Genomic DNA, 27,187 nt, shown 5'->3' with positions numbered 1-27,187 from the left:
TAAAGGAATTTGAGAAAAGGTTTCAAGATTTCTGAAAAAACTATTTTTTTATATTTACGACTCCATTTTCATTTGACAAAAATACATTAAGTGTGAATTTTCAAATAGAATGTACAGTGTTGCAATCAGACATTCAACTGCAAGAAAAATTTGATCTTGTATCTTTACTAGACTTCTAGAAGACCTCTCTTACCAGAGTAAATATCCCCCCCCACTTCACAACCACACCTTATTCATGTCATGTTTTTTTGGCAGTACATACATTTGTGAAGAACTATTTTCAAGGATGAAGCACAGGAAGAGTAAAATTTCATTAAAAATCTCTGATGAGTACCTTGAGAACTCATTAAGAATTGCAACTACTTCCACTGAACCAGACAATGATGCATTCGTTTCACAAAAATAAGGTCAAATATCCCACCCATTTTATGTTTTCCTTGCCCTCTTTTTTTCTTATTAATAAAAAAGACATTTTGTTACTTATATATATACTTTATTACACATTTTACATGCTGCCCAAAACAATTCCTCTTCATTCAGTATAGCCCGGATGAGCCAAATGGTTGGACACCTATGATTAAACAAGCAGAAAAAAATACCTCCAAGCAATAAACTCCACACTTCTGGCTGAATAAGAAGTTGCAGAACCCCCATTGAAAGACGTTCCTGAACTTAAGAACACTGGGATAGTTCAGAGTGAAGACAGAGGTAGCAAATGTATTAAATGTATGAAAACAAAGCATTAAAACAAGTAGCGGAAAGACAATAATACTGAAACATATCTAAGGCACATGGATAAGCAAGTACTGTCTGTGGCACTAAATAAAAATTCTGAAAAAGCCTGCAAAACTCAGTGGGATCATCCACGAAAAAAATCTCCAAGAAGAACACTGTTCAAATGTGCAGAAAAACACTTTCTTACAGAAATAATAACTTTGATCACGAAGATCACTGTTATAGTTCTTTCTGCATACGCAGAGTACTATCAAGTTTTTATTTAGTTCCATGGAAACTAGAACAGATACAAATAGGACCGTAACACCACTTGATAGAACGAATTCTCATCTACAAACCACTCCTTTTCAACACAGTCACCACCATTCATTATGCATTTTCACCAGCAATGAACAAGAGCCTGCATGCTGCACTTGTATGTATCTGCATGGCTGTCAGGAATGTGGCTTGTCTTTCACGTCACTGTCACCGCTGCTGAAACGCACCACCCACACCTCACTGTGCCCACCTCCACTCTTTGGTCTCCACAGATGTTCAGCAAGTGTCATCAGCCTCCACTGCCGTACCACAAACATCCATCTCTGACATTGTGAACCAACGCAATAAAATAAGAGGCACTACTTTCGGAGCAGCCCTTGCACTTCATAATTTCTTTCGTTTAACTCAAAAAGTAATTCAATTGCTTTAAAAATTCTTGTTTCATTAAAATTAAGAGTGTAGTCTACACCAGTAGTACATAACCATTTTGACAGTTGGTGAGCTTTTTGGCAGTACTTAAAATATTAATTGCAGCAGTTATTGCAATATCACAGTAAAATAAGGAAGTGAAAAAAGAATAAATTAGGATATTTGATCATACAAATACACACATAAGTTTGGTTACAAGGACCATGCCTGAAAAACAAGTTTTAACATCTCACCTCTTCTGCTGGACAAGTTAGGAAGTTTTCACTTTTATTTCTGGGGATCAGCTGAACAAAAGAACAGCAAAAAGTGGAAAAAAGAAATAATGGAATGGCTGCTGAGATGCTCTTCAGAGGTACTTAAAAAGATACTACTGTTCAACTCCGCAAGGGCCACAACAACCAGCCTTTACAAGGAACTTCTCGACAGACTGCTTATAAAATCTCTTATGTTACTCTACAGTTCATCTTTACTGCTGAGATGAAGCACTACTTCAGTTTTGGAAGGCCCTTCTACCTAATATTTGTTAACAACTTCAAAAAAAGAAAGAATGCATTGAACGTTATCAGTAAGCATATTCATACAATATCTGTTTAATGAACTTTCAGTATAACAGGTAGGGCTGCATTTTATATACTGTGAAAAGACCTAATTTCTGTTACTTATGGTTGCCTTACGTAACATTTTAAATCCTTAAGAAGTGAGAAACACCTGACTTCATACAATTTTTACTTCAGATGAAAGTACAGCTGTCTTCAGCACACTCTACTCTGTCTCTCTAGCAGTAATTTCTATTGTTTTTATTATAGCAACATCTTTCTGCCTTTTGTTTCAGTGAAGAAGGTAAACTGAAAATACTACCCAGAAACAACATTTCTGGGGACCAAGCAGATATCATTTTTTATTTAAAAGTATACTGCCTCTGGTAATGAAACAAGATGTCCAACAGAGGGTGATAGAGACCATAAATTATCTGATTTAAAAATAAATACATAAATCATGTGGCATTAAGGAAAAGCTGTCTATTACAACTGTTGGAATAATCTTCACTACTCGAGAAACATTTTCAGTTAGCTGTAATTGCAGACAGCTTCTCAAAAAAATTCTCTTATGCACAGCAGTTCAAAACCTAAATTCTCTAATTATTACATCCTTTAGCTACATCCATATTTACTCAACAGCGTATCAAATCCTTGTTAAATGAAAAAAAATATTTCTTTTGAATTATTTTGAGCAAGTGGAATACGAAAATCTCAGAGATCACAGAGACATTAAATACATGTTCATATACTCATGTTTGTATGAGATTCATTCATCCTTAAATCATAAGGAATAAGAGATTTGCTGTATGGCACAAAGGGAACAAGATTATAAATTTTAATGCAGATCAGCCTACTCTGACATGAGAGGTACTTTTCAGAGCAAGAATGAAGAACATCTCACAAGACATTCCTAAGGCGCTAAAGCCTACGGATCCCTACCCTTGGGAGAATGCTAAGGGAAGGTTCTACTGCTGTTTACACCCAATGAGATCAATAGATCTACACCTGATAGACCTTATGAAGCCAGACCCTTTTTCACAGGTATGCAGTGCTAGGTTGGCAGACCAAGTTTACAAGTCACAATATGCGGAACTTCAGTAAAACACGAAGAAAAAGATTTCAGCAAGACAACGTTCTAACACTGAAATCTCAGCCTGGAAAAGGCCACGATAGCTATCTCATACAGCTGACCCTGCTCTGAGCAGAGCATTGAACTACATGACTCCTGCAGGCAGGTCTCTTCTGACATGAATTATTCTATGATCAAATAAATATCAAGTTACATATTCATAATAAGCATTTATAACCTATTGCTTATTTACATGCAGCTTTGGGAAATGGCACTCAATACCAGCAACGGCCGATTTTCAAAACACAGAACACTATCTCCCACTAGGTTGCCTTTCCTTTCGATACCAACCCGCCAGTACAAAGGTATCAGGGTATGTGTTTGTATTTGCACGGTACTAGGAAAACACCTGGTATACTACATTTGTTTTTCAGTTTTTCAAGTCATAGACAAGAACAGAAATTAAAATCCTGGGAATTACTGAATTGGTTTGAGACCATGGGACTCTTCAAGAATTACCAACTCCACAAAGATTTATCATCTACAAAGGAAATTCAAAGGTATGGCTTTGTGTGCACTGCTAAGAACCACAGATCAGAAACATACATGGCATCATCCAAATGTGCACAATCAAGAGGAATCTGGACATACAGAAAAAAAGGCTGTAGTCATAAGAGAATTCCTCTAGCAAATCAACTATTTAAACCAAACTTGACCTTTCACTATTAGAGCCCACGAATCACTTCTGACCCACATCTGCTTCTTTTGCCAACAAATATCATCCAAGTGTCAAATGCCACTTGCTGATGATTTATGTCATACTTGTTTTCACTAATCTTACTTCACCAAAGGTTTTTTGCAGAAAAAGCAGAATGTACTTATCCATTACAAAGGGAACATAGACAGCAGGCTGCAAAAAGTCCTTCTGGACCCTTGAAAAATTGCCATTCATTGCAGTATTTTCTAAGAGAACATCACTGCTGAGTAAATGGACAGCCAGTAAGACGTGATTCTTAAAAATGGCAAACATGGGACAACCAGAAAAATAACACCAGCTAAAACACTATCAAAATAATGGTTTCTTCAGTTACCTGTTTACATTGCAGACTGAAAAAAATACCTCCACGCTGAAGTTTAAACAAAGGAAGATACTACATTTCTCATTTAAGTTTCCAATGTTTTTGTTCTGATTCTTCCATAGAATCTCTTCTATAGAAAGCTAAATATATGGAAAACCTCACTGAAAGTCACCTTAATTGTAGCCAGAACACCTGAATCCTGCCTGTCATCATTCCATAGTTCACTCTCGGGAGACAGACAAATTAGATATGGAAATAAAACATGTAATAATGGAAGTCAGCATTTCTCATATCTGCTAAAAAATAAAAAGTTGAAGACGCTATTTCACAGGTAAAGTCATATCAGCCTCTTATAGAATTTAAGTATCTACAGGCTGAGTAGAGCGAAGACAGTCTACTTGCTCATGATAATAGCCTTACCTTGCACTGCCCTGCCACACAGATTGAAGTTCCATTTTGGTCACATGGTGTCCCATCTATCACCTTTTCAGCTTGTCTCACATAGAATCGGTAGCCTATAGCACGGCAATTCAGCTCACACTTCTGACTTCCCTTCACTGTAGAAAAAGACAAAAAAAAACCTTGTTAGGAAGACTACAGTAGTAGTTTTAATAAAGAAAACTATATTAAACTAACACTATGCTTTGTAAGAATGAAATGTGAATGGCTATATCAAATGAATGCTGAACAAGAAAGCAACTCCAAGGTAAGCGTTTATACGTACTTTATGAAAAGTCAACTAGTATCTCAGCTTTTAATGACAGATATGTTTTTAAATGACCAAGAGTATTTTAACTTTTAGAAAAATCTTTCCAAATTTAGTCTTTTCACAGCATAGTAACACATTATGACATTTCATAACTCCAAAACATTGGCAAGATAACACTGTCATCAGAAAGACATGCCTCAGATTAGGCTCACATACTTACTAACTGGTCAGTTCACTTCAAATAGACTAATTTTTAGTATTAATAAACACTTTAAATAGATGAAAATTTTTTAAAAATCCAAAGGTTTTTTTCCACTTGTGGTGGTTTAACCCAGCAGGTGGCTGAGCACCACAGTGGCATGGGGGAGAGAATCAGGAAAAAAAGTAGAACTTGTGGGTAGAGATAAAACTATTTACTGAGACAGAAAAAAACAAAAAGGATAATAGTTATGCCTATATATATATATACATATATATATATATAAACAAGTGATGCACAAGCAGTTGCTCAGTACCCCCCAACCAACGCCCAGCTGGCCCCCTGAACAGCAGAAGAGAGAGAGATGAACTCTCACACCCATCAAAACTTCTTCCGCATGATGCCATATGGTATGGAATATCCCCCTGGCCAGTTTAAGTCAGCTGTCCTACATCTGTTCACTCCTGGCTCCTTGGGCCCTTCGCTGAGAATGGCCTTGGCTCTGTACAGCACTGCTTAGCAGCATCTATAAACATCGGTGTGCTAATGTTTTTTTTTTTCCTAGAACCAAAACATAGCATCTTACCAGACACTCTAAAGAAAACAATTCCATCCCAGCTGAAACTAAGACACTTCTTCCTTTTAAAAAGCTTAAAATATATAATCAGAGAATCAGAGAATCATAGAATGGCCTAGGTTGGAAGGGGCCTTTAAGACCATGTATTTCCAACCCCCCTGCTATAGGCAGGGACATCTCCCTCTAGACCAGGCTGCTCACAGCCCCATCCAGCCTGGCCTTGAAAGCTTCCATGGAGAGGGCATCCACAACCTCACTGGGCAACCTGTTCCAGTGTCTCACCACCCTCACAGTAAAGAATTTCCTCCTAATATCTACTCTCTTTGGTTTAAAACCATTTCCCCTTGTCCTGTTGCTACATACCCTTCTAAAAAGTCCTTCCCCAGCTTTTCTGTAGGCCCCCCTTCAGGTACTGGAAGGCCGCTGTAAGATCCCCCCAGTGCCTCCTCTTCTCCAGGCTGAAGAGCCCCAGCTCTCTCAGCCTGTCCTCATAGGGGAGGTGCTCCAGCCCTCTGATCATCTTTGTGGCCCTCCTCTGGACCTGCTCTAACAGCTCAATGTCCTTCTTGTGTTGGGGGCCCCAAAACTGGACACAGTACTCCAGGTGGGGTTTCACAAAAGCAGAGGAGAGGGGCAGAATTACCTCCCTCAACCTGCTGGTCACACTTCTCTTGATGCAACCCAGGATATGGCTGGCCTTCTGGGCTGCAAGTGCACATCACTGTACAAAACCTCAAGAAAACTCACTCCAAATAAAACCTCAAGACCTGGCAAGAGCCAGAAGGAAATCGGACCACAAAACACTGGGTGAGAAGAACGCAGAAGACAAGAAACAGTCATCTTCTCACGTGAGAATCTATTACTCAAAGAGATCAGCATAACACACCATGTATCTTACACCGTCAAGTTTGTTAATACACATGCAGTCATTCTATTTCAAATCATCAGTCACGTTAAAGTTGTATACATTTAATTACTGCTATTTGCCAAATGAAACAATACCTTCAGTTTCTTTCCAACTAAGAATCATGGTGGCACAGTTGAAATAGAACTATTTCAACAACAAAATCTTCCTTGTTGACATAATCAAAGGACAAAAAATCCACCAACTTCACAAAGCTTCAACTCATATCCTACAACATAACTGAAATCCTCTGCAATTTCACAGCATCAAAGGAAATGCTATACACCTTAGTTAGCTGCTAATACACAGTATTCCCAGGATGTCCCACTTGGAAATAAATAAAATAAAAATAAATCCTAATCAAAAGGTTAGAGTCTCATCCTTCAACATCCAAAACCCAGATTCTCTTGACGAGAAAGTGCAAGGCACTGTCTTGGTTAGTCATGCACCAAATACCACTTTTAGAAACTACGTTCCCAGATTTCTAAGATTGAAAATACCTTTTGAGTGTCTAAGAGTCTAAGTGAATAGCTCCTGCTGAATGAGAGGTATTTTCCATTAGGATTTTGTATAAGCATGGTGTATTTACTATGCATAAATCACAAAAGAAAAAAAATAATTTAGAACTCCCTTGTAAAACAAGAGACCAAACTAGTAAAAAGTACTCTAATACCGATTAACTTTCCACGTATCTTGACACTTCTCCTACCCAGTATTTTGCCACAACTGTTGTGTTTTTAATCCCATGTCAAACTACACTATTGGCTTGGCAATTGGACAAAAAACATTGATTAAACAATGAGCTGTGAAGCGATTGATTCCACACGGGCAATGTATTTTAGTACTGTCATATGATCCCAGCCTTTACAAAAGCATCTATCTGACCTCAGGGAATAGACTAAGGCTACAAGCTGAAGGTCTGCCAAGGCAGCTGGCAGCAAGAGACATTACTCAAAAATGGTCTCTTTTAAAAGGCATAACACATTTACTAAGACAGTTCACTATATAGGTACTGTTTCACATGTCCCCCTAATGCTATTTGCTTCTCATGCCTATCTTAACACAACCAAGTCTTTGTGGAAATTCTCACCGTATTCAATTAAACTACATTATTAAACAGTCGACTTGGGTGAAATACAACACTTCTGCAAAGAGTCTGCCAGAAATATTCATTACTGACTTCACTGAAGGAGAATAATACTTCAGCAAGTCAACCTGGTAACATGTAATATCTGGTTTTCACTTCACATACAGAAAACATAATCTAAGCCTAAAAACTCACTATGTTTCTCGTAATAGTCTTGCCACACGAGCCGTGAGTACATCAGGGCTATCCTAGGCTTGTGTGCACTGCCAGACTGGGAGCCCTTCTCAAGGCTTGTGTTGGAAATCACCTTCACCTTTCCATACAAGCAGTCACAATCAGATAGGAACATGCTTCATTTCCTCTAAGCAGGCTGCTTAAATGCCAATTTCAGTGCACAGGTTTGAGCAGAAAAATTCAACTGCACCCCACCCCAGCATTTTCCAAACGGTAGAGGTGGGATCTGTATATTGCCACACCACAATCAACGGCTGGAGCTCCAACTTAGGCCACTGCAGTCGTTTCGTGGTGAGGCCTCTTGGCTGACCGTTGCGGAGCAGCACACGTCGGGAAGCTCTGGGCTGACATGCTGACCTGAAGGAGTGGCCACAGCACCATTTTGTGCCTCCGAGTGGAGCCAGGCTGCAGCAGCCCACAGGCGAAAACACAAGCCAGAATACAGTTTTCCTTGTGGAGGAAAACTACAGGACAGGACATTTAACCGAAAGGGTCAGTAAAAGAATACTCGGTGCAGTTGAAACTCCTTGCTGACGGGCTCGCCTGCGGCCAGGTGCATGAAGAGGGAGAGAAATCCGCCGCCCGCCCGCCAGAGGCGCGGCCCGGCCATCAGGGGGCGCCTCGCGCCAGGACGGAGGCGGGAGGAGAGAGCGGGAACGGCGGGAGCGGCATCGTCACCGCCCCACCCGGCACCTCCCGGTGCTTCGGAGGAAACGGACCCGGGCGGTTACACAGTGCTAGAGACGATTTCGGGCTCGTGCCCTCAATTCTTGCATGGAGAATCTTAGAATCACCAAGGTTGGAAAACACCTCTAAGATAATCCAGTCCAACCGTCCACCTACCACCAATATTTCCCACTACCCATGTCCCTCAGTGCTACATTTAAACGTTCCTTGAACACCTCCAGGGTCAGTGACTCCACCACCTCCCTGGGCAGCCCGTTCCAGCACCTGACCACTCTCTCGGAGAAGTATTTCCTAACGTCTAACCTAAATCTCCCCTGACGCAACTTGAGGCCATTCCCTCTCATCCTGTCACTAGTTACAGGAGAAAAGAGGCCGACCCCCAGCTCACCACAACATGCCTTCAGGTAGCTACAGAGACCAATACGGTTTCCCCTGAGCCACCTTTTCTCCAGTTCCCTCAGCCACTCTCCATAAGGCCTGGGCTCCAGACCCCTCACAGCTTCACTGCCCTTCTGTTGACGTGCTCTAGGGCCTCAATATCTTTCTTGTAGTGAGGGGCCCAAAACCAAATGCAGTATTCGAGGTGCGGCCTCCAGGCCCCTCATCATCATTGTGGCCCTCCGCTGGACCAGTAGTTCCCTGTCTTTCTTGAAGTTAGGAGCCCAGAACTGGACACACTACTCCAGATGTGGCCTCGCCAGGGCAGAGTAGAGGCGGAGGATAACCTACCTCAACCTGCTCCATTTCTTCAGCTTTGTCCTCCAGTGCACCCTGCCCTGACATTAGCTTCTGGTCTGACCGCATGCTCAATAATCAGTGATGGGATGAACACTGAGGACAAGCAGGCCAACCTGGTGGTGGAACTGCTCAGCAGTGAACTTGAAGAGATAAAGAGAGAGCTGAACAGGCAGCTTGCCAATGCAAGGAATTTCAATCTAATGGTATTCATAGGAAAAAATGCTACAAGAAGGAACATTCCAACTGTAATATATTTGCTAAATAATGTATTCAGCTGTTCAAAGGGAAATTAAAAATAGCCAGAGAACAACAACAAACAACAAAACAAAACAGGAAATCAGATCAAACTGCAGCTGATCAGTAACCTAATGAAAGAAATCTATAATTGTGCACAACTGCACACTGGCTGCCCCTGTGCAGTAAGTTTCTCCTTTCTGTTTCAGCTCCTGAGATTGCAAGCTGCTTGGAACACGCACCGTGACTCACTGCACGCATGTTAAATCTGTCAGTGCCAGCTGTAGGTGCAACTGGAGTAAATGGTAGAACAAAGAACCATCACGTTCCGCATGCCGTGAGGTAGCAAATGGAATGTACAAACTCTCACTGATGGACACTCCGTCCAAATCTTGATTTAATGTGTGATCCAGACTCCCTGTTGTTATCTATGTGGTAGTACTAGCTCTCTGTAAAACATTACCAAATGCTTTTACCATTTGTCAATTTCTGTAAGTTTGCCTAAAGACCTAAAAATAGTTAATAACAAGCTCTGCAACATAAGAAACATGCCTTGAGGGTGCCCACAGAGAAGTGGCGTGCACACTCTTGGCAAGCAAATATCACGTTCACACTAATATTACGTTATGGGATTAAGTAAATTTACATTAGTCTTCATTCTGTGTGCATACTACCTTGTAAAGTCAGCTTCAGTGCATCTCCGTAACTGAGCCAAGATGCACTCATCCAGGAGGTGTCAGAATCAATTGTTCCAGGAACAAGTTGTCTCTACACAGCTCGGTAATTTTCAGGGCCCAGCCTGCCATAGGCTGTAATCAGTGCTTACTCACAATAAAAGTTATGAATCTGCTTCACAGGAAGTGTAATGGGGCACAGCCAACACTGGAAAAGCCTTTAAGGGATTTGCTCCTGCCCTCATAATGTTGATTTTAGTCAGTCAGTCTTACAGCACAGTTACCTGTTGCCAGATTTCTAAATACCAACATTTGTTTTTCCCAACAGAAAGACTACCCTGGTGTGTTTACTTGAGTCTCTTTTGATACTTTCTCCTCGTTACATTTGGAAACATCTTTTGACAATAACCAGAAGGAGATGTGTTTATTTTTTACTTTGGTCCTTTCAGTTTTGTTAACTGTTAGCTCAGTTATAAACTTTTAATACTCTGGCTCTGATGGTTTTTTTTTCCTTCAAAAAACGTTTTCCATTCTCCACTCTAAGGGACAAATTTTTTACTTCTACTTTTCCTTTCTTCATATAATAAAGTAGTTTATTACTTCAACTGGTCTCAATAACTTCATATGCATGTAAAAGTCATCCTTTAGCAAGGTTTAAATAGAAAGACAAATATATATATATATCCAAGCTTTTATAAAGAGACTGCAACTACATTTCAACAAATGTGAAACCAAAGAAGGAAGGTATTCAAACAAATTCTTCATCTTTACCTGGATAGACCTGAGAGTTTATTCTGCTCCCAAATCCAGTAAGTCCTATGTGAAATAGTCGTGAGGAACATTGAGACACACATCATACAGAGGACATTGCCCTTAATGCCAAGTATTGTAACCTGCATACAGCCGAACTTTATGAAGATTTTTACTGAGATCAATGAGGCAAGGAAAAATCTCTTCTCTACATCACAGAGAAACACAGAGAGCTGACAGGATGACAGCCTCTGAGCTATGGTACTTCAGCAGCTGTTCCAGGATCTATCTATCCACACAGGCACATGTGGGCTGACCAGTGGAGATCCCATGATAACCTCATTAAGCCAACCAACTCCTCGCAGCAGGGTGCTCTGTGCTCTGCAGCACATGGGCAGCCAGGCTGCATGCACTCTGCCGAGAAGTTACAGCTCTGTGAGATACCAGGCTGGGGACAACTTCTGGCTGCTAAGCAAAAATGAGTACTGAAAATGAGCCATACCCTGTAACTCGCTGAACGTAACAGGAGTCTGTCTATCAACTCCCATGAAGTTCAACTGTCCCGAACAACTTGTCCTAAAGATTATGGGACCAATTTATAATTTTGATTGCTTAACAAAGTCAGTCTTACCATTGGAGCATATTTTCCACCACCCATTGCTTGCTAGTTGCAGACATGACCTGTGAAAAGTCTTTATTTTAGTAGCTAGATGAAACCTTAAATGTCTTTGTAAATAAAAAAAAAAGGAACAGAAAATAAAGTTTCATTTATAATACATTTAAAGTAGGTAATGTTACAAAATGGATCCTAAAATACTGATACACAACAAACATTTTGATTTAAACATCCTTTCTAAAAATACTGTATTTGTCCAAGGTTTCTGATCAATAAATGAATATTATGCATACCATCCTTGTTTTAAATCCTTTGCAATGGAATTTCAGAAGCCTAAGTAACTGAAGGAAGTATCTTGCTAGCTTTCCCGTGATGCCTCTTCCCTCTCCTTCCATTTGTGTTTGTGCCTTTCTGACAGGCTCTGATTTTCCACAATCTTTTCCTCCTATTTAGTGTTTTTTGGCAATAAACAACTTGCAAACATTATCATTTATTTCAGTTTTTCTGGTTTCTCAATTTCTCCCAGATCCCAGTGTCATTAAAAAACTATTACTAATGTCTTACAGATTTGTTGTCATCCATTAAAAAATAGCTGGAAAGTTGATCATTATTCCCCAATGAAATTAATAGAAACCAACCAGAAATAAGTCATTCATAAAAACAGACACACAGAAGTCTCTCTTGACTAGTTGGACATCTGGAAACCAGCAACAGGTATAAATTTGATGTGCCTTTATGACATCTTTTTTTTTTTTTCTCCTGTTTCTGATGGCCTAAAAATGTGTCTCAGCATAGTATGAATGTTCGCCCTGGGTCACCCTGTAAAAGGAGAGGCGTATAGGTATCTGGAAGTTGTGATGTTTAGTAAAAGCTGCTGAAATGCCCACAATGAGCTCAGTCATCTCTGCCATCTTGAATTACTTCTAAAAGAAGCAGAAATCCAAAGAGCTGCCTTAGCAACCTACAGAGCTTTTTTTCTTTTTTACAGCATATAGAAATAGTGATAACTCATAGAAGGAGTGGGTTTTGCACAGTAACAATACATTACTGCTCTACAACATAAACACCAAGCATTTAAACTGCAAATGGTAGGGGACTGTTATCAGAATACATTACACTACTGCTCTGGTTACAGCTGTTATAAACATTGGGGAAATCTTACAAATAACATTACTGAGTCATAATGAAATAAAGCATCTATAAACCACTGTGCCTGCCACAAATCACTACATACTCCAAGATACCCAGTCCTTCCCAGATAAGGCTATTTCTATGTCCTCACATTGCTGTAGAATTCTAGTTAAAGGCTTATAGAAGCTTTGTGTTTTTTTTTAATTAAAATAATTTTCTTCAATCAGCGCTCAAAACAGAGCTTTGCATTTCTATTTTAAATAAATACATAAACATTTGTTTATCAAAACTGTAAGATTTTTGCTTGCTGTAAAGAATATAAACCAAAACCATAGATGTCTATGTGTTATTGGCCCCAGTTCAGCAGAGCACTGAATGGGGCGGTTTGCTTGAGTAACTACTGCTGGTCCACTGGAACTACCACAAGTTAGATGTTCACCTGTGGCTCAGGGCCAGCAGTCCTCTAAATGACATAACTAGGCACTGTCATTGCTTCTGCAGGCATCAGCTTTTAGAGTGTTGCATATTGTTGGTATTATCTTCTAAAGTTAAAACAAACAAACTGCAACAAAAAACCTAAAACCGATTGTTTTCACATCAGCCAGAATTCAGAGTACAATTGTCAGCCATTGAAGTCTTGGCCACTGGATGTCTCCACTGCTCCATGCAAACAGAGGTTAAAGCACTTCTGAGGCAGTGAAAAAAGGCATCTGTCTGTATTTACAAGCCAACCACTTAACCATGCACACAGTACTCGGCAACCACACAGACTTATACTCTCTGGCCTTCAGAGCACCCAGAAGATCACAGTTTCATGTAGAATTCACTCCTGGTGAAGCTCTGAATAACAGCTCCCAGTGTGTAAAATCAAATTCATGAAGCAGTGAGGTAAGTAAAAGAAATACAGAGAGCAGCAGCTTAAACTCAACACCTTTTGCTTCCCTTTATATCCAGAAACAGCAATATCGTATCAGTAAAACTAATAAGCTGATGAACAAAAAGCACAGGTGCTTCTAAAGGGCAGTGAAAAAAAAACCCTGAACATTCTCTTTTGGGGCATAGCAGGTCAATTCATGTAAACTGGAATAAATCAACTATTTCGTAATGGTATGGGCTGACATCCTCCAGAAACTGTTTACACAAAAGGGACTTACTAGGATTTCAAGGAAGACGCCTTCTCTTGCAGGGATATGATACAGGATTCATTAAAAATAAAATGAAAAGATTTAGAGAACGTATTATCAAAGCCCAAACTAGGGACAGAGGAAAAAAAAATACAACTAACCTAAACAATCTCAGTTTTCCACACAGGTGTTTGTTTATTGTTGTGTTTTAAATTCTGGCACTAATCCGAGGAGAAAACCTGAGTTTGGGATTTTCTAAAAGCAGCTTGAAACTGCTTTCTACCAGTCCTTAAAATTTACAAGACTTAAATATTTGTAATTTGATTACCTAAGAATCTCACTGATCTCTAAAATCTGAGGCTGCATCCATATCTGTATTTTGAAGCAAAATTCTCTCAATCAGCAAACGAGTAGCCCCCAAATATTTCTAAAATAGAAACATATAAAACTGCTGTAGAAAATCAATACTTTGGCAACAGTAGTAAAAGTAACTTCTTATCCTGCCTTCAGACTTTCCCCAGAGTTCTTCGGCATTTTTATTAAAATCATTTCTATTAAATAAGGTGTTCGTGTCACACCTCAGAGTAATAAGTGCAAAAGGTAGACGGGCAGGCAAGGAGATTCAAGTTTGGGCTTGTGAAGCCCCCAGCAACATTCCACACAAAAGCTTTCAGTCACGTATTACGGGAATATATTTACGCTTACAAAGTTAAATATCTTAGAAGTCTCTCTACTACTAAAACATGAGCTCTGTATTTGAACACTAACATTACACGAGTAATGTTTTTCATTAAAATGAAAAGACTGTGAGTATATCATCCAGATCTCTAGTATCTAATAGCATTCCTAACAAGGTTATGGAGAATATCTAACTAATACTTGTGATCTAGTGAAGTCTTCATGTAAGTTAGAGGCTCTCTATTTCAACAAGTCTTCCTCAATGAAGCATCCTTTCTTCAATTTGAAGATAAGAATTTACCTAATGGCAAAACCTGACAGCAGCGGAAGGAGGGAACATGGAATGCTGTTCCTTGTTGCTGTCAAGCTCTTGTACAGAATGAGCCAGCTCCCACTGACTCATTCTGTTGCATGACTAGGCAACAACTTTTTCTTTTCTTTCATAATTTGCTCTGAAAATTACAGATTACATTAAAGTCAAAACGCCTTCTAAAGCTGTGCTTCTCTACATTATTTAGCTTGGGGAAAAAGTAAAGAAACTGAAGAGTTTATTTTGCTAACAATGAAAATTTTTATGTCACTTCTTGCAAGAAATGATCGTATGATTTTGTAATACATATAATTCCAAAAGTAATGCCTCCTATTTTATTATGTTGACCCACAATGCCAGAGTAGGATGTTGGTGATATGGCAATAGAGGTTGAACCTTCCCACCAATATTCTGTTATGTTGTGTTGCTGTGTGACAGATGGCAGCAGAGGTAGGTCTGACAGAATGGCATCTGACATCGAAGTGCAGATGAAGCAAAGGAGTGGAACTGAATTCCTCCATGTGGAAAAACAATTGCACCCACTGACATTCATTGATGCTTGCTGAACATTTATGGAGACCAAGCAGTGGATGTGAGCACAGTGAGGTGGTGGGTGGTGCATTACAGCAGTGCCAACACTAACAGTGGGTCATCTCCACCGGTGCACACTGTTACAAGTGGGGCATGTGGCCTCTTGTTCACTGCTGGCAAAAATGCACAGTGAATGCTGATGACTGTTGAAAAAGAGTGTTTTGTAGCTGAAAATTTGCTCTATCAAACAGTACTATTGTGCTCTTCGTACCTGTTGTAGAAATAAATAGGAAGCGATACCATGGAAATAAATAGGAAGCATCACTTTTGGAGCAACCTACACACACATACAGAGATATGTACATATAGCTATATATACACACATACATACACCTGCCTAGTTACTCTGTTAAGGAGCCATAGATACCAGTTGGTCCTTAATAGAACATACTGTTCTTATCACTAGGCAATTATACTATTATATCAATCACCATTGTGTAATTTAATGAAAGTGTATGCATGTACAATTGAATGCTTTTTTAACTTACAGTACAGGTAACCTATTTTCCTGTTCCTGTACACTGGCTGCTCCATAACTGACTAACCGTACTGCAGCACAGACTCCCAGTAAGCACTCACACCAGAGTCTTGTCATGGAAAGGGTTGGGACTTCCATCTTCACAGCTAAGGACAGAAGCTCGAACTTGTGCTAAAAATGTTTATTTACCATATTCATCTATTTTTACAGTTGCATCTGTTTCTATACTTCTTATATCTAGGATCCTTAACACATGCGTGTATCAATGGGTAAAGTAACAGAGAAGACTTAATGGCTCTTTTAAGGGCTTGTGACTGAAGAGCCTCTGCTCTGACACACCACCAAGAAATGACCACGTTCAGAGCCACCAAAGAAAGAACAGAATAGAAGCAAGTAGCAGTCAACTGTCAGCCCCATGGATACTGACACTGTCCCTAAGGAAGCTCACGTCAATACATTTTCACTGAGCCTTATACACTGAATGCAACACTTAAACAGAAAAACAAAAAATGCTATTACAGGGAGTTGAGATTTTCTGAAATACTAGTAGAGAATTCTTTTTATTTCAGTATTAATAACTTAATATAGCTATTATTGGGTCTAAAATGTCCTAAGTGTGTTTCTCTGGCCTCTTGCCACAGTCCTTTAATGGGCAAATAAATTCTTAAGGATTAGTTAAAAAGTTCTGTGCTTTTATTTACATACTCATCAAAAGTATGTATTTCTTACATTCTCATCATCATTAGTTAGAAATGAACGTCCACTATAACAATGTTTTCAACAAGATGCTGGTGAGCTGGAGTTCACTGAGTTAACTTTAAAGCTGCCTTCCCTCTGGTAACAGATAAAATCCTAAACATTCAGTGTTTGGAGATTTGGTTTCACGTTACATTTCTTTTTAATACTATTGTTATAGAAAAGGCCATAACAATCATTGCTCAGACTCAAGATTTCTTAGCAACTTGGCTTCTAATTTTAGCTTCTCTTTTCTTCAGGTTTCCTGAGCTTGGTACCACCTTGGTGAGCCGGGATCTGGGAAAATCAAACTAGCAGGCAGAGGGGAGCAGCAGAGAGCCCCGGCTTCCTCTCTGATCCCAGGAGCCGGCTGGCACTAGCTCTGGCCTGGGCACGACCGGACTTGGTGCTCCTGGTGACTGGACACCAGGGTAAAGCCAGAGTTGGGTGTCTGATAACAGAGCATTTTAACATGGGAGAGACCTGCAGGGGCAGGTCTCTCTCAGACCATGCAATGGCTGCACTATGGACGTGCCGCCTGCACAAGTGAAGGGCCCCAGAGAGCCCCACGGCAGAGCCAGGGTGTCTGGAACGCTTCTGCTGGACTGAGCTGCCCCCAGGCACTTGCGGAAGTCATCTCAGGGCAGTTGTTACCTTGGGAATTAGGGATTGGGTGTCAGATGACAGAAATCTAGAAAGGGACAGAGTTTCTGAGCTAACAAGAGCAGAACAAGGAGAGGCTGAGAAATGCTCAACAAGTGAACTCAGTTTCATTTCCTGAAAAAATTCTGCCAGAATTCAAACCCTCTATTCATAAGAACCCATAAAATAACCAGGGCAACAGTAGCAACTAGTATGGATTTGTCAAGATAAAAATCTTGTCAAACCCATTTAATTTCCTTCTGCAAACAGGGTGCATGTGTGTGAGAAGTGGAAGATGTGATTTTGCTCAGCTTTACTAAGGGCTTTGTAACTAGCTAGAAAAAGCTGGAAAAATCCCATCTAGAAGAAATTCACACAAGAGATGTGCAGTTAGTTAAAAAACTACAGCCGGCAGTTCTCAGTAGCTCACTGGCCGGATTGCAGCATCCACTGAGTGAATATCTGCGAGAGTCTTTCCTAAATCTGATTCCAGTGTGTTTTCATGAACAAAGCAGAGGATAGGCCAGAGAGATGATACCCGCAGGTAACACTGAGCTAGGGAAGGCAACAAGAATACTGGAGGGAAGGAATGGACTCAGAAAAGATGTTGACAGTACTGCAAGAGTAGCTGTAAACCCAAAAGTAGCCTGCAAATCACATCAATAATTCAAACACTCAGCAGGAGCACTGCATCCACTTCTGGATATGTGAAAACATGAACACAGCCCAGGCGGCAGCATCCCCATGACCAGAGCTCTAGAAGATACAAACAAACAGGCAGGATCCAAGTCATGGTGCCGTTTTGCAAAAACAGAGGGGATGAGAATCTCTAGGACATACAGGTAAGTACAGAAGGGAATAAAATGTTCTGATGTGTCCACTGAACTGGAGAGGAGATAGCAGGCCAGAGGGGCAGCATGGAAGATCTACACCTCACAGAAAATTTTCTGCTGGAAGGAACAATGAAGTACTTAATTTATACACGGAGTCTTACACAACCTCCACCACTGGAGGATGGTACCGGGATGAACTGAATGAAGACCCCACGATCTTTTAAAGGGTTCCAATTCCTAATCAAGGATACCACAGAATGCACTACCTTTCCTATGTTTATTGACCAACTTCTCCGTTCTTACAGAGCAACAAGTTCTAACATGCAGCAGCAGCTTTCATCCAAAATATTCTCACTGCCATGCAGAAAACTACAAGTAGCTGTTGTTTTCCATTAAGGAAATTGCTATCGTTTATACAAACAGCTCAACAACACTTCTAGCATGAGTAAGTCTCGAGCTGTATTTTTTCCCTAAATTAATGTAAATATTAAAGTCTAGTGATGGATACATATATGTTCAGAGTTCAAAATGAAAAATCAGGAAGATTTTCTTGCACCTGGCTGGATTCCTTCATGGAGAATTACACCAGGGAGTTATTAGCCTTTAGTTGTAAAAATATTTCTGAGAGGTCAGCTTTTGTCTCTGGAAGGCAGTAAATTTGGAAATTTCAGTCACTAGCAAATCCTACCTCTAGCTCTGGTCTCAAGAGAGTGTAATCAAAATACATAGTTTTGTGTCACCAGAACTGCATATAGAAAGCATCTTCAGACTGACCAGTGTACAGCTGCGAGTCTAACAGAGTAGGAGCAACATAACTCAAAAATGTTTCTGGAAATGTTATCACGATGATGTAAAAAAAAAAAAAAAATACAGTAATTGCTGCTTCAAATAACTAGATAACATCAAACACAAATATTTGGCTTTGAGGTTGTTGATGTAAAGCTTGCTGATCATAATTGTCTTCGTTTGTAAGAAAATTACTCTTAAAAAATCATGTATACTGCAAATACTCCAAGCTTTACATACGCTAAAACTTCCCAGTTTCTGTCACCTTTACACTCACTCATTCAGCAGCCCACATTCAGTATAAATGGTTTAATGGAACAATGGAGGCCAAACCATGAATCCCTAGTAACAGAAATACCGGGATGATCACCTGGTACTTCAGGAGGCCCCCCATAACTAGAAGATTCTTCTCTTTGATCATAACTAAGTATGTATCACCTTGAAGGAGAAATACAGACCACACTTTTTTTAAGCTTCATTTTTTAATATATTTTAATTTGATACCCAGCAGCCAATCGTTACCTATGCGTGAAAGCATCAGAACCATTTCAAAGATCTGAAAATAAGTTTTTCACTTTTGTGAAATGGAATCTTAAGGTTTTAAATGCACTGTTTATAATAACTTTGCAATGAATGTGTTAGGCTGATGAGCCTACTGCTTTGTGGCCATGCTGCCCAGCTACTAAGCACAATACAATACCGAATTTTAGAGATGTGGGACATTTCAAAAATGTTGCCAAACCTCCAAGAAAGCTAAGTTAAGCAACCGTGTCCAGTCTAGTTATATTCATTTCTCCCAAGGCAATTGGGAGTGGAAGGAATGGATGTTTAAATGTGCAAATCATTTTTAAACGTCTGCATCAATTAATGCTTGTTAACATACTATAGAAAAAGGGATGCACGTTAACACAGCCCCCTTAAGATTCTCTAAAGCCATTCTCCCCACCCCTACCTCAAGTTGGAGGCAATGCAACATACCAATACAGTAATCGTTTCAAGTTTGGCAGTAAGACTGCTGGCAAATATGTAAGCTATTCACAAATACTATCCAAAAAGAGAGGGCAAGCATTCTGTGATGTAGGGTTTACTTAGCACAGACCTTAATGGAGGATGAAGCTGTTTGGGTTGAAATAGCAGAGGCAGCTTTACTAACTGCAAAGAATTCAAGGGGGAGAGAAGGGGAAACTTCAGCAAACTACTACTGAAAAAAAAATAATGAATCACACCCACAGACTTCAAATATAAATTACCTCTCTTTTAGCCAAAAAGCAGCTGTACAAAAGCTGATGCTAACCATTATCCATTTTCCATTGAAATCGTTCTGTGCTGGCTCAAACACCAAAACGATCTATACGTGCATGCTTTCGGCAGCTCCCCTCCCCCTTCCTAAAGCACTGCTTGCTCTTCTGGTGAAAATAAGCCAGTGTAAGTCCTTTAAGGAGCTTTCTCAAAGTGACGCCCAATCCATACCGAGTAATTGAGGATTTGGGGAAAAAAATCCACCACTTCTCTTAAAGAGGAACACAAGAGGGTTTTATACTGTTATTCAATAGCCAGATTATTAAAAACAATTAAAAATCCCTCCTCACTCAATACTCTCTTTTATTTGGCATTCTCCTAAATTCTAAAATACTCTGCAGTGAAATAGGAGAATGTCATGACTAGGAGACATGAACTGGCACTACTTTGTCATTGCAAGGGAGCGGCAAAATTCTATCCAGTGCAATGACTGTCCTTAAAAGAAAACAGAGGAAAGTCAGAAGAAAAAAACACAATCATAGCAGCTCTCAAGTTATACTAGCTGCAATTCTTCTGGAATTAATCATTACTGGCCAAGCAAATGAACTATTCTGATTGTGCGAGGAAGGAGATTACTGATGAAATAAATATTCTAAATTGTGTGGCTCTCTAAAACACCAGAGAGCTCCTGTTACAATATGCCAGAGAATACTAAGCCTGCAAAGTATTCACACTGGATAAAGTTAACATATGCTAACACTTCAGCTATTCCAGACCTTATTGCTTGTATACTGACCAGTTTATACACAACATGAATGTAGAGCAAAATCATATATTAAATTAGTGGCATACTCTTGAGAACTCCAGTGAAGATGCAAGAGAATTCAAAACACATGGAAGTATTTTTCCTGACTACAGAATGTTCTGAATAGGAAGACATATCAGTTACAATTGGGAATTACTGTAGGCTGGTATCTGCCGCAGACATGATACTTTGCAAGTTAAAATATTTACAGTGCATGTGCACTGACCTGGGTTGCACAGATGCATCATAGAAGCTTTCTGCTTCTGCATTATGAAAGACAGTCCTTATCCTGATTAGACTGCCTTCCAGGCCTGACTTGCAGCTGGCAAGCAAGTAATGCAGAGTAGCCCACCTTGCTATTAAGGAACAGAGGGGCAGTAACAGGCAGCCCCAGTGCTCTAGGAGTTAGTTCTTACACCAGGCTTGGAATCTTACCTGTATGTGTCGAGTCAGATTCTTTTACTGATGCTAGATGTCCTTTCCATTTGCAAACTTCAGTAAGTACAAAGACATGACCCCACTCTGCAATGGGCAGCAATTACAGAGTTCCAGAAAGTTCCCCTAGAGTCTTTAAATGCTGGCTACAAGTCCTTCGAAAGACATTAAGGATGGCTCATGAGAACGAGATGTGAACAAAATTTATTTCAACTGAGCTAAGCATATTAGAAGATAATTGTAGTTAGAAAATAATTCTTGACCTAATATTTTATTTCCATTGAAAGATAATCACTTCCATTTTGGTGGTGACTGTGGACAGAGTAGTGATGGTACTGACGTGTGGTCTGGCACAGCATAGTGGTACTAGAAATAGGAAGAAGAATGCATGCTGGTATTGCATGTGATTCAACACGCTCCGTTTCAAACCAACTGCTAGCAGCATAGATGATGAGCAATTAGCAACATTATTTTCTTTTCTATTTACATTGAAAGCAATTGAGATGGTTTCATAATTGTTTCCAAAAGGCTTACAACTCTTCAAGACAGAACTCTATTTATCGCCAGTGTTTCCACTAAAAATCCATTTATAGCTGTAAGAGTTAAATTAATCATATCTTTTAATTTCTCCTTTACTGGCACCAAGAATGATGGTTAAGAATAGAATAAATACTGTTTTGGGCAGGATGCTTCCTATTAGATCCTATAATAGCTAAGATCTGCTTTACAGCATTGACAAATAAGTAACCAACCGTGTTCTATAAATTCCAAGCCACAAAATCAAGATAAAATTTCCCTTCTCACAGAAGTACTATGGGAATCAAATCCAATAATTGCTGCGATGTTCACATAGTACGGTATCACACGTTAAACAAGTAGCCAGACAGGTAGAGTCTGCTGCTCCCTAATACTGGGTAGTATCAGATTTGACAAGATATCGCTTTGATCAAAACAGTTTTATGATTAAAGTGAAACAGCTCTTAGACTGAGAAAGCATGACAAAATTGGCATCTGGGTCTTCTAAAACAGGAATAGCTTTTAAAAGCAAGAATTCCTGAGAAGAAGCACTGCACACAAATCTTCATGGAGCAGACACAACATCAGTTCTATCTGCAGCTGTTTTAGGCAGGAAAAACTAACCCCATGGTTTGGATGCTATTGCAAGGATAATCTGACCTCATTTTAGACTGGATTTTATCCAGTGTTCTTGCAATGCTCCAAGGAGACTTGATCCAGTGATGACTTCTAAACTGATTTTCATAGAACAGAAAAGTTTATCAAACACCTTTCTAATTTCACAGTGACTGATGTGTTTCCACCAAGATAACGTTTTATTCTAGTTAAAAAAAATAAAATCAAAATTTTCATTTACTAAGTTTACCTTCTTCCAGCATACGTTGCATCTTTCTGTTCACAACTCCCACCCCAAATGAAAACAGAATGTGAGCCACAAAAGGGCTAAACGTGTCAACCTAGCTAACTGTAAGAACTTTCTATCTTGCCAAATGCAGATTTATGCAGCAAAAGCTGCAGTCCCCAGACAACAGGACCTTTGACTTTTTAAGCTAAACTTTCCAACTTAGCTATTATCATTTGGAAAATGTTTTAAACTTCTCTTTCAAATGAGTACACAGTAAATGCATTGGAAAAATGACCAAAAACATTCTTCTAGATAACTACCACCGATTTTAAAAGGAGCTGCTCAAATGCCATCGTTGTGGATCATCTGCTCAGCAAATACACACGTACATGAAAACAAACATGCGATTTTTTATTTACTCAGATTGCTGCACAGTTATTATTTAAATACTGCTTTGCTGAATCAGTAACTAGTGATTCTATGCAGTTCTTAAAGGAATCAGGTATTGCTTCATGTTCCATTTTCCGCACACATTCCCTATGCCCTGTGCTCCTCCAGAATGGGAATCTAGTCCTTACACATACCTCCCTTGCACTGCCAAAGACCACATATTGCCAAGACAACTCACCTAGCCACCACCCTCTTTAAGGAAGTCCCTTGGTCATGTTTCAAAGAGCCAATCTGAAACTCTCTTGCTTCCAGTACATTAGATGCAAGGAAAAACAGAATTATGCACAAGTACTCTATGCTCTGCATGCCAGGAGAGGAGATGACAAACGTGGGGTCGGTCACTCCACCCGTTCCCCAAGGCGAGCAGCGGCAGCCCAAGGAATCCTTCAATTCCCACTGCTGCCAGTCAGGATGCTAAGCAAATAAATTAACAGATATATGCTGCAGAGCAATCTTATTGAAAACCCTCCAAATTTCAGTGCAGCAACAATCTCTCAATATTGTTTGAACATAAACCAGAGATTGAACGTTCTGCAATAAAATTTTTCAGTGATGCTAACAAAAATATTAAATTTCAACAATACGCTGACTTTTTAAAAATGGACATCTGTTTACATTTAGGTTTTTCATATGACTATATTCAACAACAATGAAAGGATGAGAGCATTCCTCACCCCACATCCCTCCAAAACTCGTGAGTGAATGTCATACTGATCAAATTGAGAAAAGAACAGTGAAGGAAATCAAGTTATGTAGTCCTTCTTCAGGGGAAGCACTCCCACTGAAGTTACAGGAGAGAACCTGAAGTCCAAGTAACTGAAATCACCTGAAATGAATAAGGATGGCTGGACCTGGCCCAGGATCTGGAGGGGACGCTAGCCTGCCCCTCAATGCCTCTCCATCCTTCTCTTCTGACACTTGCCTGTCCCTGGGGCCTCACCAACTGCACTGTGTCGTACCTGAAGTGTGTAAAAGCAGCACTGAGGCCAAGAAAATCTGGTTTCGCAAGAGAATTACAGAAAACTTAAACATGGTAATGGAAACACCAGCATACCTATCTGCTGTGCCACCCTGTGCTACCTCACCAGCAAAAGACACAACAGACAGCTGAAGGGACTGCCCCTTGAATCTCAGTGCTTGGTGCTGCAGCACCCCTGCCACTGGCATATAGCAGATGTGCCAGCCAGAGCAGCAGGGTACCTTACACCACACCTGTGATCTGGAGGCCATTTCTGCTTTACTATTTAAATTCAGAGCAGCCTGCTTTCAGCCAGACCCATCCCAAAGACAGCTCCAGTGTCCTAGGGGGATTTATGTCCTCCAGTCATGATCACCAGCAGTCCTGTTGCCTAGCTGTTGAGGAGTTCCTTGCCAAACATCTGAGCACTCATAGCTGGCAAAGAAAATGAGAAAACCTCAGCCTTGACATGCTGTAACCCATTTCAGTGGATGACTGAATATTTTTCTTCTAAAGGGGAACTTTAAAGAAGCATTTACTGTCATTAGGAATGGAGGCGGTCAAATTTCCCAGGGCACTGACTCTGCTTCAGGTCACACACTACTCTCTTGCAGAGTGCTTGAACTAGGAAATGAGGATGAGATAGAGCATTAGGTCTGCCTGGGAACAAATGGAAATATGAACACTGCTCTCCATTCCCACTAAGAAACTGGTACTGGCTTGTTTATAGCTACTGATCTCTTATTTCTCAGTTATTTTTGTGCTGATAAGCAGGGACTGTCCCTGCATTTGCATAATAATCTGAACATACTATATATTAAAATAGTATGGTTTCACAAATGTCAATAAAACAATTCTTAACAACGAACTGAATTAATGCAGACAATTTAGTGCTGTCTAAGAAAGTATTTCTGGAAATGATTAAGACTCTCATGCACTTGAAATTTCAGGAAATGGAGAGAAAGATTATGAGATCAGATTTTTTTAATCATGTTATGCAAGCATAAATCTGAACTATTTACACTGAAGTTTTAAAGTGTTTTAGTGTTAAGAAGCTGGTTTCACAATATCAAAGCTAAGATGAGACAATTAGATAAGAGTTCGTATAATCAATCCTATAGATAAAATACATATTTGAGGTTAAAAAGCAGCTAAAAAAAGCAAAATCATAGGAGCTTTAATATATATATATTTACTTATTGATTTTCTAGATTATCATTTAAACAAGCTACATCTAAGAAGATCCACAGAAAGCTGTTAACTCAATTTCCCTCTTTAAAACCAACCTTTCTTAAGAGCTAAGACAGCAACTGCAACCTTTTTCCTTGGTTACAAAAATACTAGGAATATACATTCCCAGTGAGCTAGGTGATGCCTACTAACACCATTCTTTCATTAAAAAAAAAGAACTAGATTCCATTGTGCAGCCACTTAGTTACAATCTTCAACACTTCCATAATCCTATTTTCAGAGATTTGTGTTAATGATCTGCCACATTTTACTGCTGCCTGGAAGACCCCACACAAAGTTAACCCTTCACACCCACGCAAATGAAGAGGGAGCTCTCCCAGCCTGTATTCTGCACAGGACTACAGCCTCACACATGATGCCACCCAAAAGATAAACAGGTCTGGGCACCATAAATAGTAATCTCCACCATCACATGAAAAAGGACAGAATAGCAAAACCTCCACAGAATTCTGTGAAGTCAGATTTAACTCACAGAGCTTTTAAATATAACATCTTTTAGATCATTTGCCACTGCAGAAATAGCATTTCAGAGGTAGGACCAACAGCAGTCACATCAAGCCATTGTTTTGCACTGTAGGATGTATGAACTTTTTGTGATACGTAATAGCTTTCATAACGCTGCTATAATATGCTAACAGCAGAGCCTCTCACTGTAAGCATACACAGCAGTTCACAGGCAAAACATCTACAAAATCTCAAAGTGGGGTGTATTTAGAATGATGCATTGCGCACTGTATGGGCAGAAAAAGCAGACAGAACACCTTTTGTGGGACCTACCACCTGCTCAGCTTCAAGGGCAAATGTTTATACACTAAGTTGTGTGAGATGTTCTGACGTATTTTGGGGGGAAGATATCCTTTACTCTCACCAACTACTGACTTGACTTCTGTCAAGAAGGGCCATATCATTAAACATTTCAGATTACTCTGAAATTCTTCTCATGTTAGTTAAGCCTTAGTTTCGAACATTATGCTGCTCACAAGGATGTTGTTACATGATTGCCATTAGTGATGAAGTCAGCTTTGGAGGCGTCCATCATATCAGCAGCTTCTCACTCGCCATTTGTCATTTGTTGCTATCCCAGCACTGCCTGTCACAGTGGCCCCAGCTGTGCCATCAGAAATGTTTGTGAAGCCATTGGCGTGGTCACGCTTAAAACAAGTCTTCTCCTTGGAAGGTTCACTCAGATTAAGTAGCTCAGTTTGCAGGACAAATCAGCAAACAGCCGTATTCACACAATTCAAGAGGCTGCAAACTGCAGGGAGAAGCGGCAATAAGCATCAGGAAACAGGATCTGCTGAGTCTCCTTGCACCACAAAGCCAATGAACTATGTGTTCACAGCTGATGGAAGAAGAATGGGTAGAAACCTTATCCAAGGTGTTTCCTGACTGTCTAACGTGGAGTAAAATAGTCCTTCAGAAAGTGAATGAGGCAGTAACCTGAGGTAGCTGATGATATGCTGAGATGGACAAGCTTAGCCAGGGCATAACCAGGGACTATTAACCAAGAGCAACCATAGGAAAAGCCATGAAAACAAGCACACCAAACAGCAGCAAAGCTTACTCTGACTGTTCCGTTTTTGCTGGTTTCCTCTTCTAACAACCACCAAGACCTTTGCTGCAAATCAGAATTGGGCACATTGCTTTTCAGACAGTAGCAGTTATGCAAGTAATGACTCCCAACTATTACATTAACTAAAGTTCAGAAAGTCTGCAGAACAAAAAATATTTTCAGTCCGTCATCAAGTCCTTGGCTATTTACAGAGGCATTTGATGGTATGGGTTAGTCCCAGTTTGGGAGTTCTGTTTTTCCAGGCAAGCTTGTAGACCTCACATATGGTTACTGGGAGCAGTCAGCATAAA

At 39.9% G+C, this 27,187-nt stretch overlaps 1 protein-coding gene across 4 annotated transcripts in view; it reads right to left on the bottom strand.

Annotated features, from left to right (window-relative positions):
- THSD4 (thrombospondin type 1 domain containing 4) overlaps positions 1–27,187 on the bottom strand; it is a 296,831-nt gene that overhangs the window by 147,043 nt on the left and 122,601 nt on the right. For all 4 annotated transcript variants that reach the window (XM_021407464.1, XM_021407463.1, XM_021407462.1 and 1 more), the window contains exon 7: positions 4,530–4,666. In XM_021407464.1, coding sequence (XP_021263139.1) covers positions 4,530–4,666 — 137 coding nt within the window. The remainder of the gene's footprint in view (positions 1–4,529; positions 4,667–27,187) is intronic.

Source organism: Numida meleagris, chromosome 9 (assembly GCF_002078875.1).
Source record: "Numida meleagris isolate 19003 breed g44 Domestic line chromosome 9, NumMel1.0, whole genome shotgun sequence".
NCBI lineage: Eukaryota > Metazoa > Chordata > Aves > Galliformes > Numididae > Numida > Numida meleagris.
The sequence above is the reverse complement of the archived record's forward strand: the minus strand, read 5'-3'. Positions and strand labels throughout refer to the sequence as shown.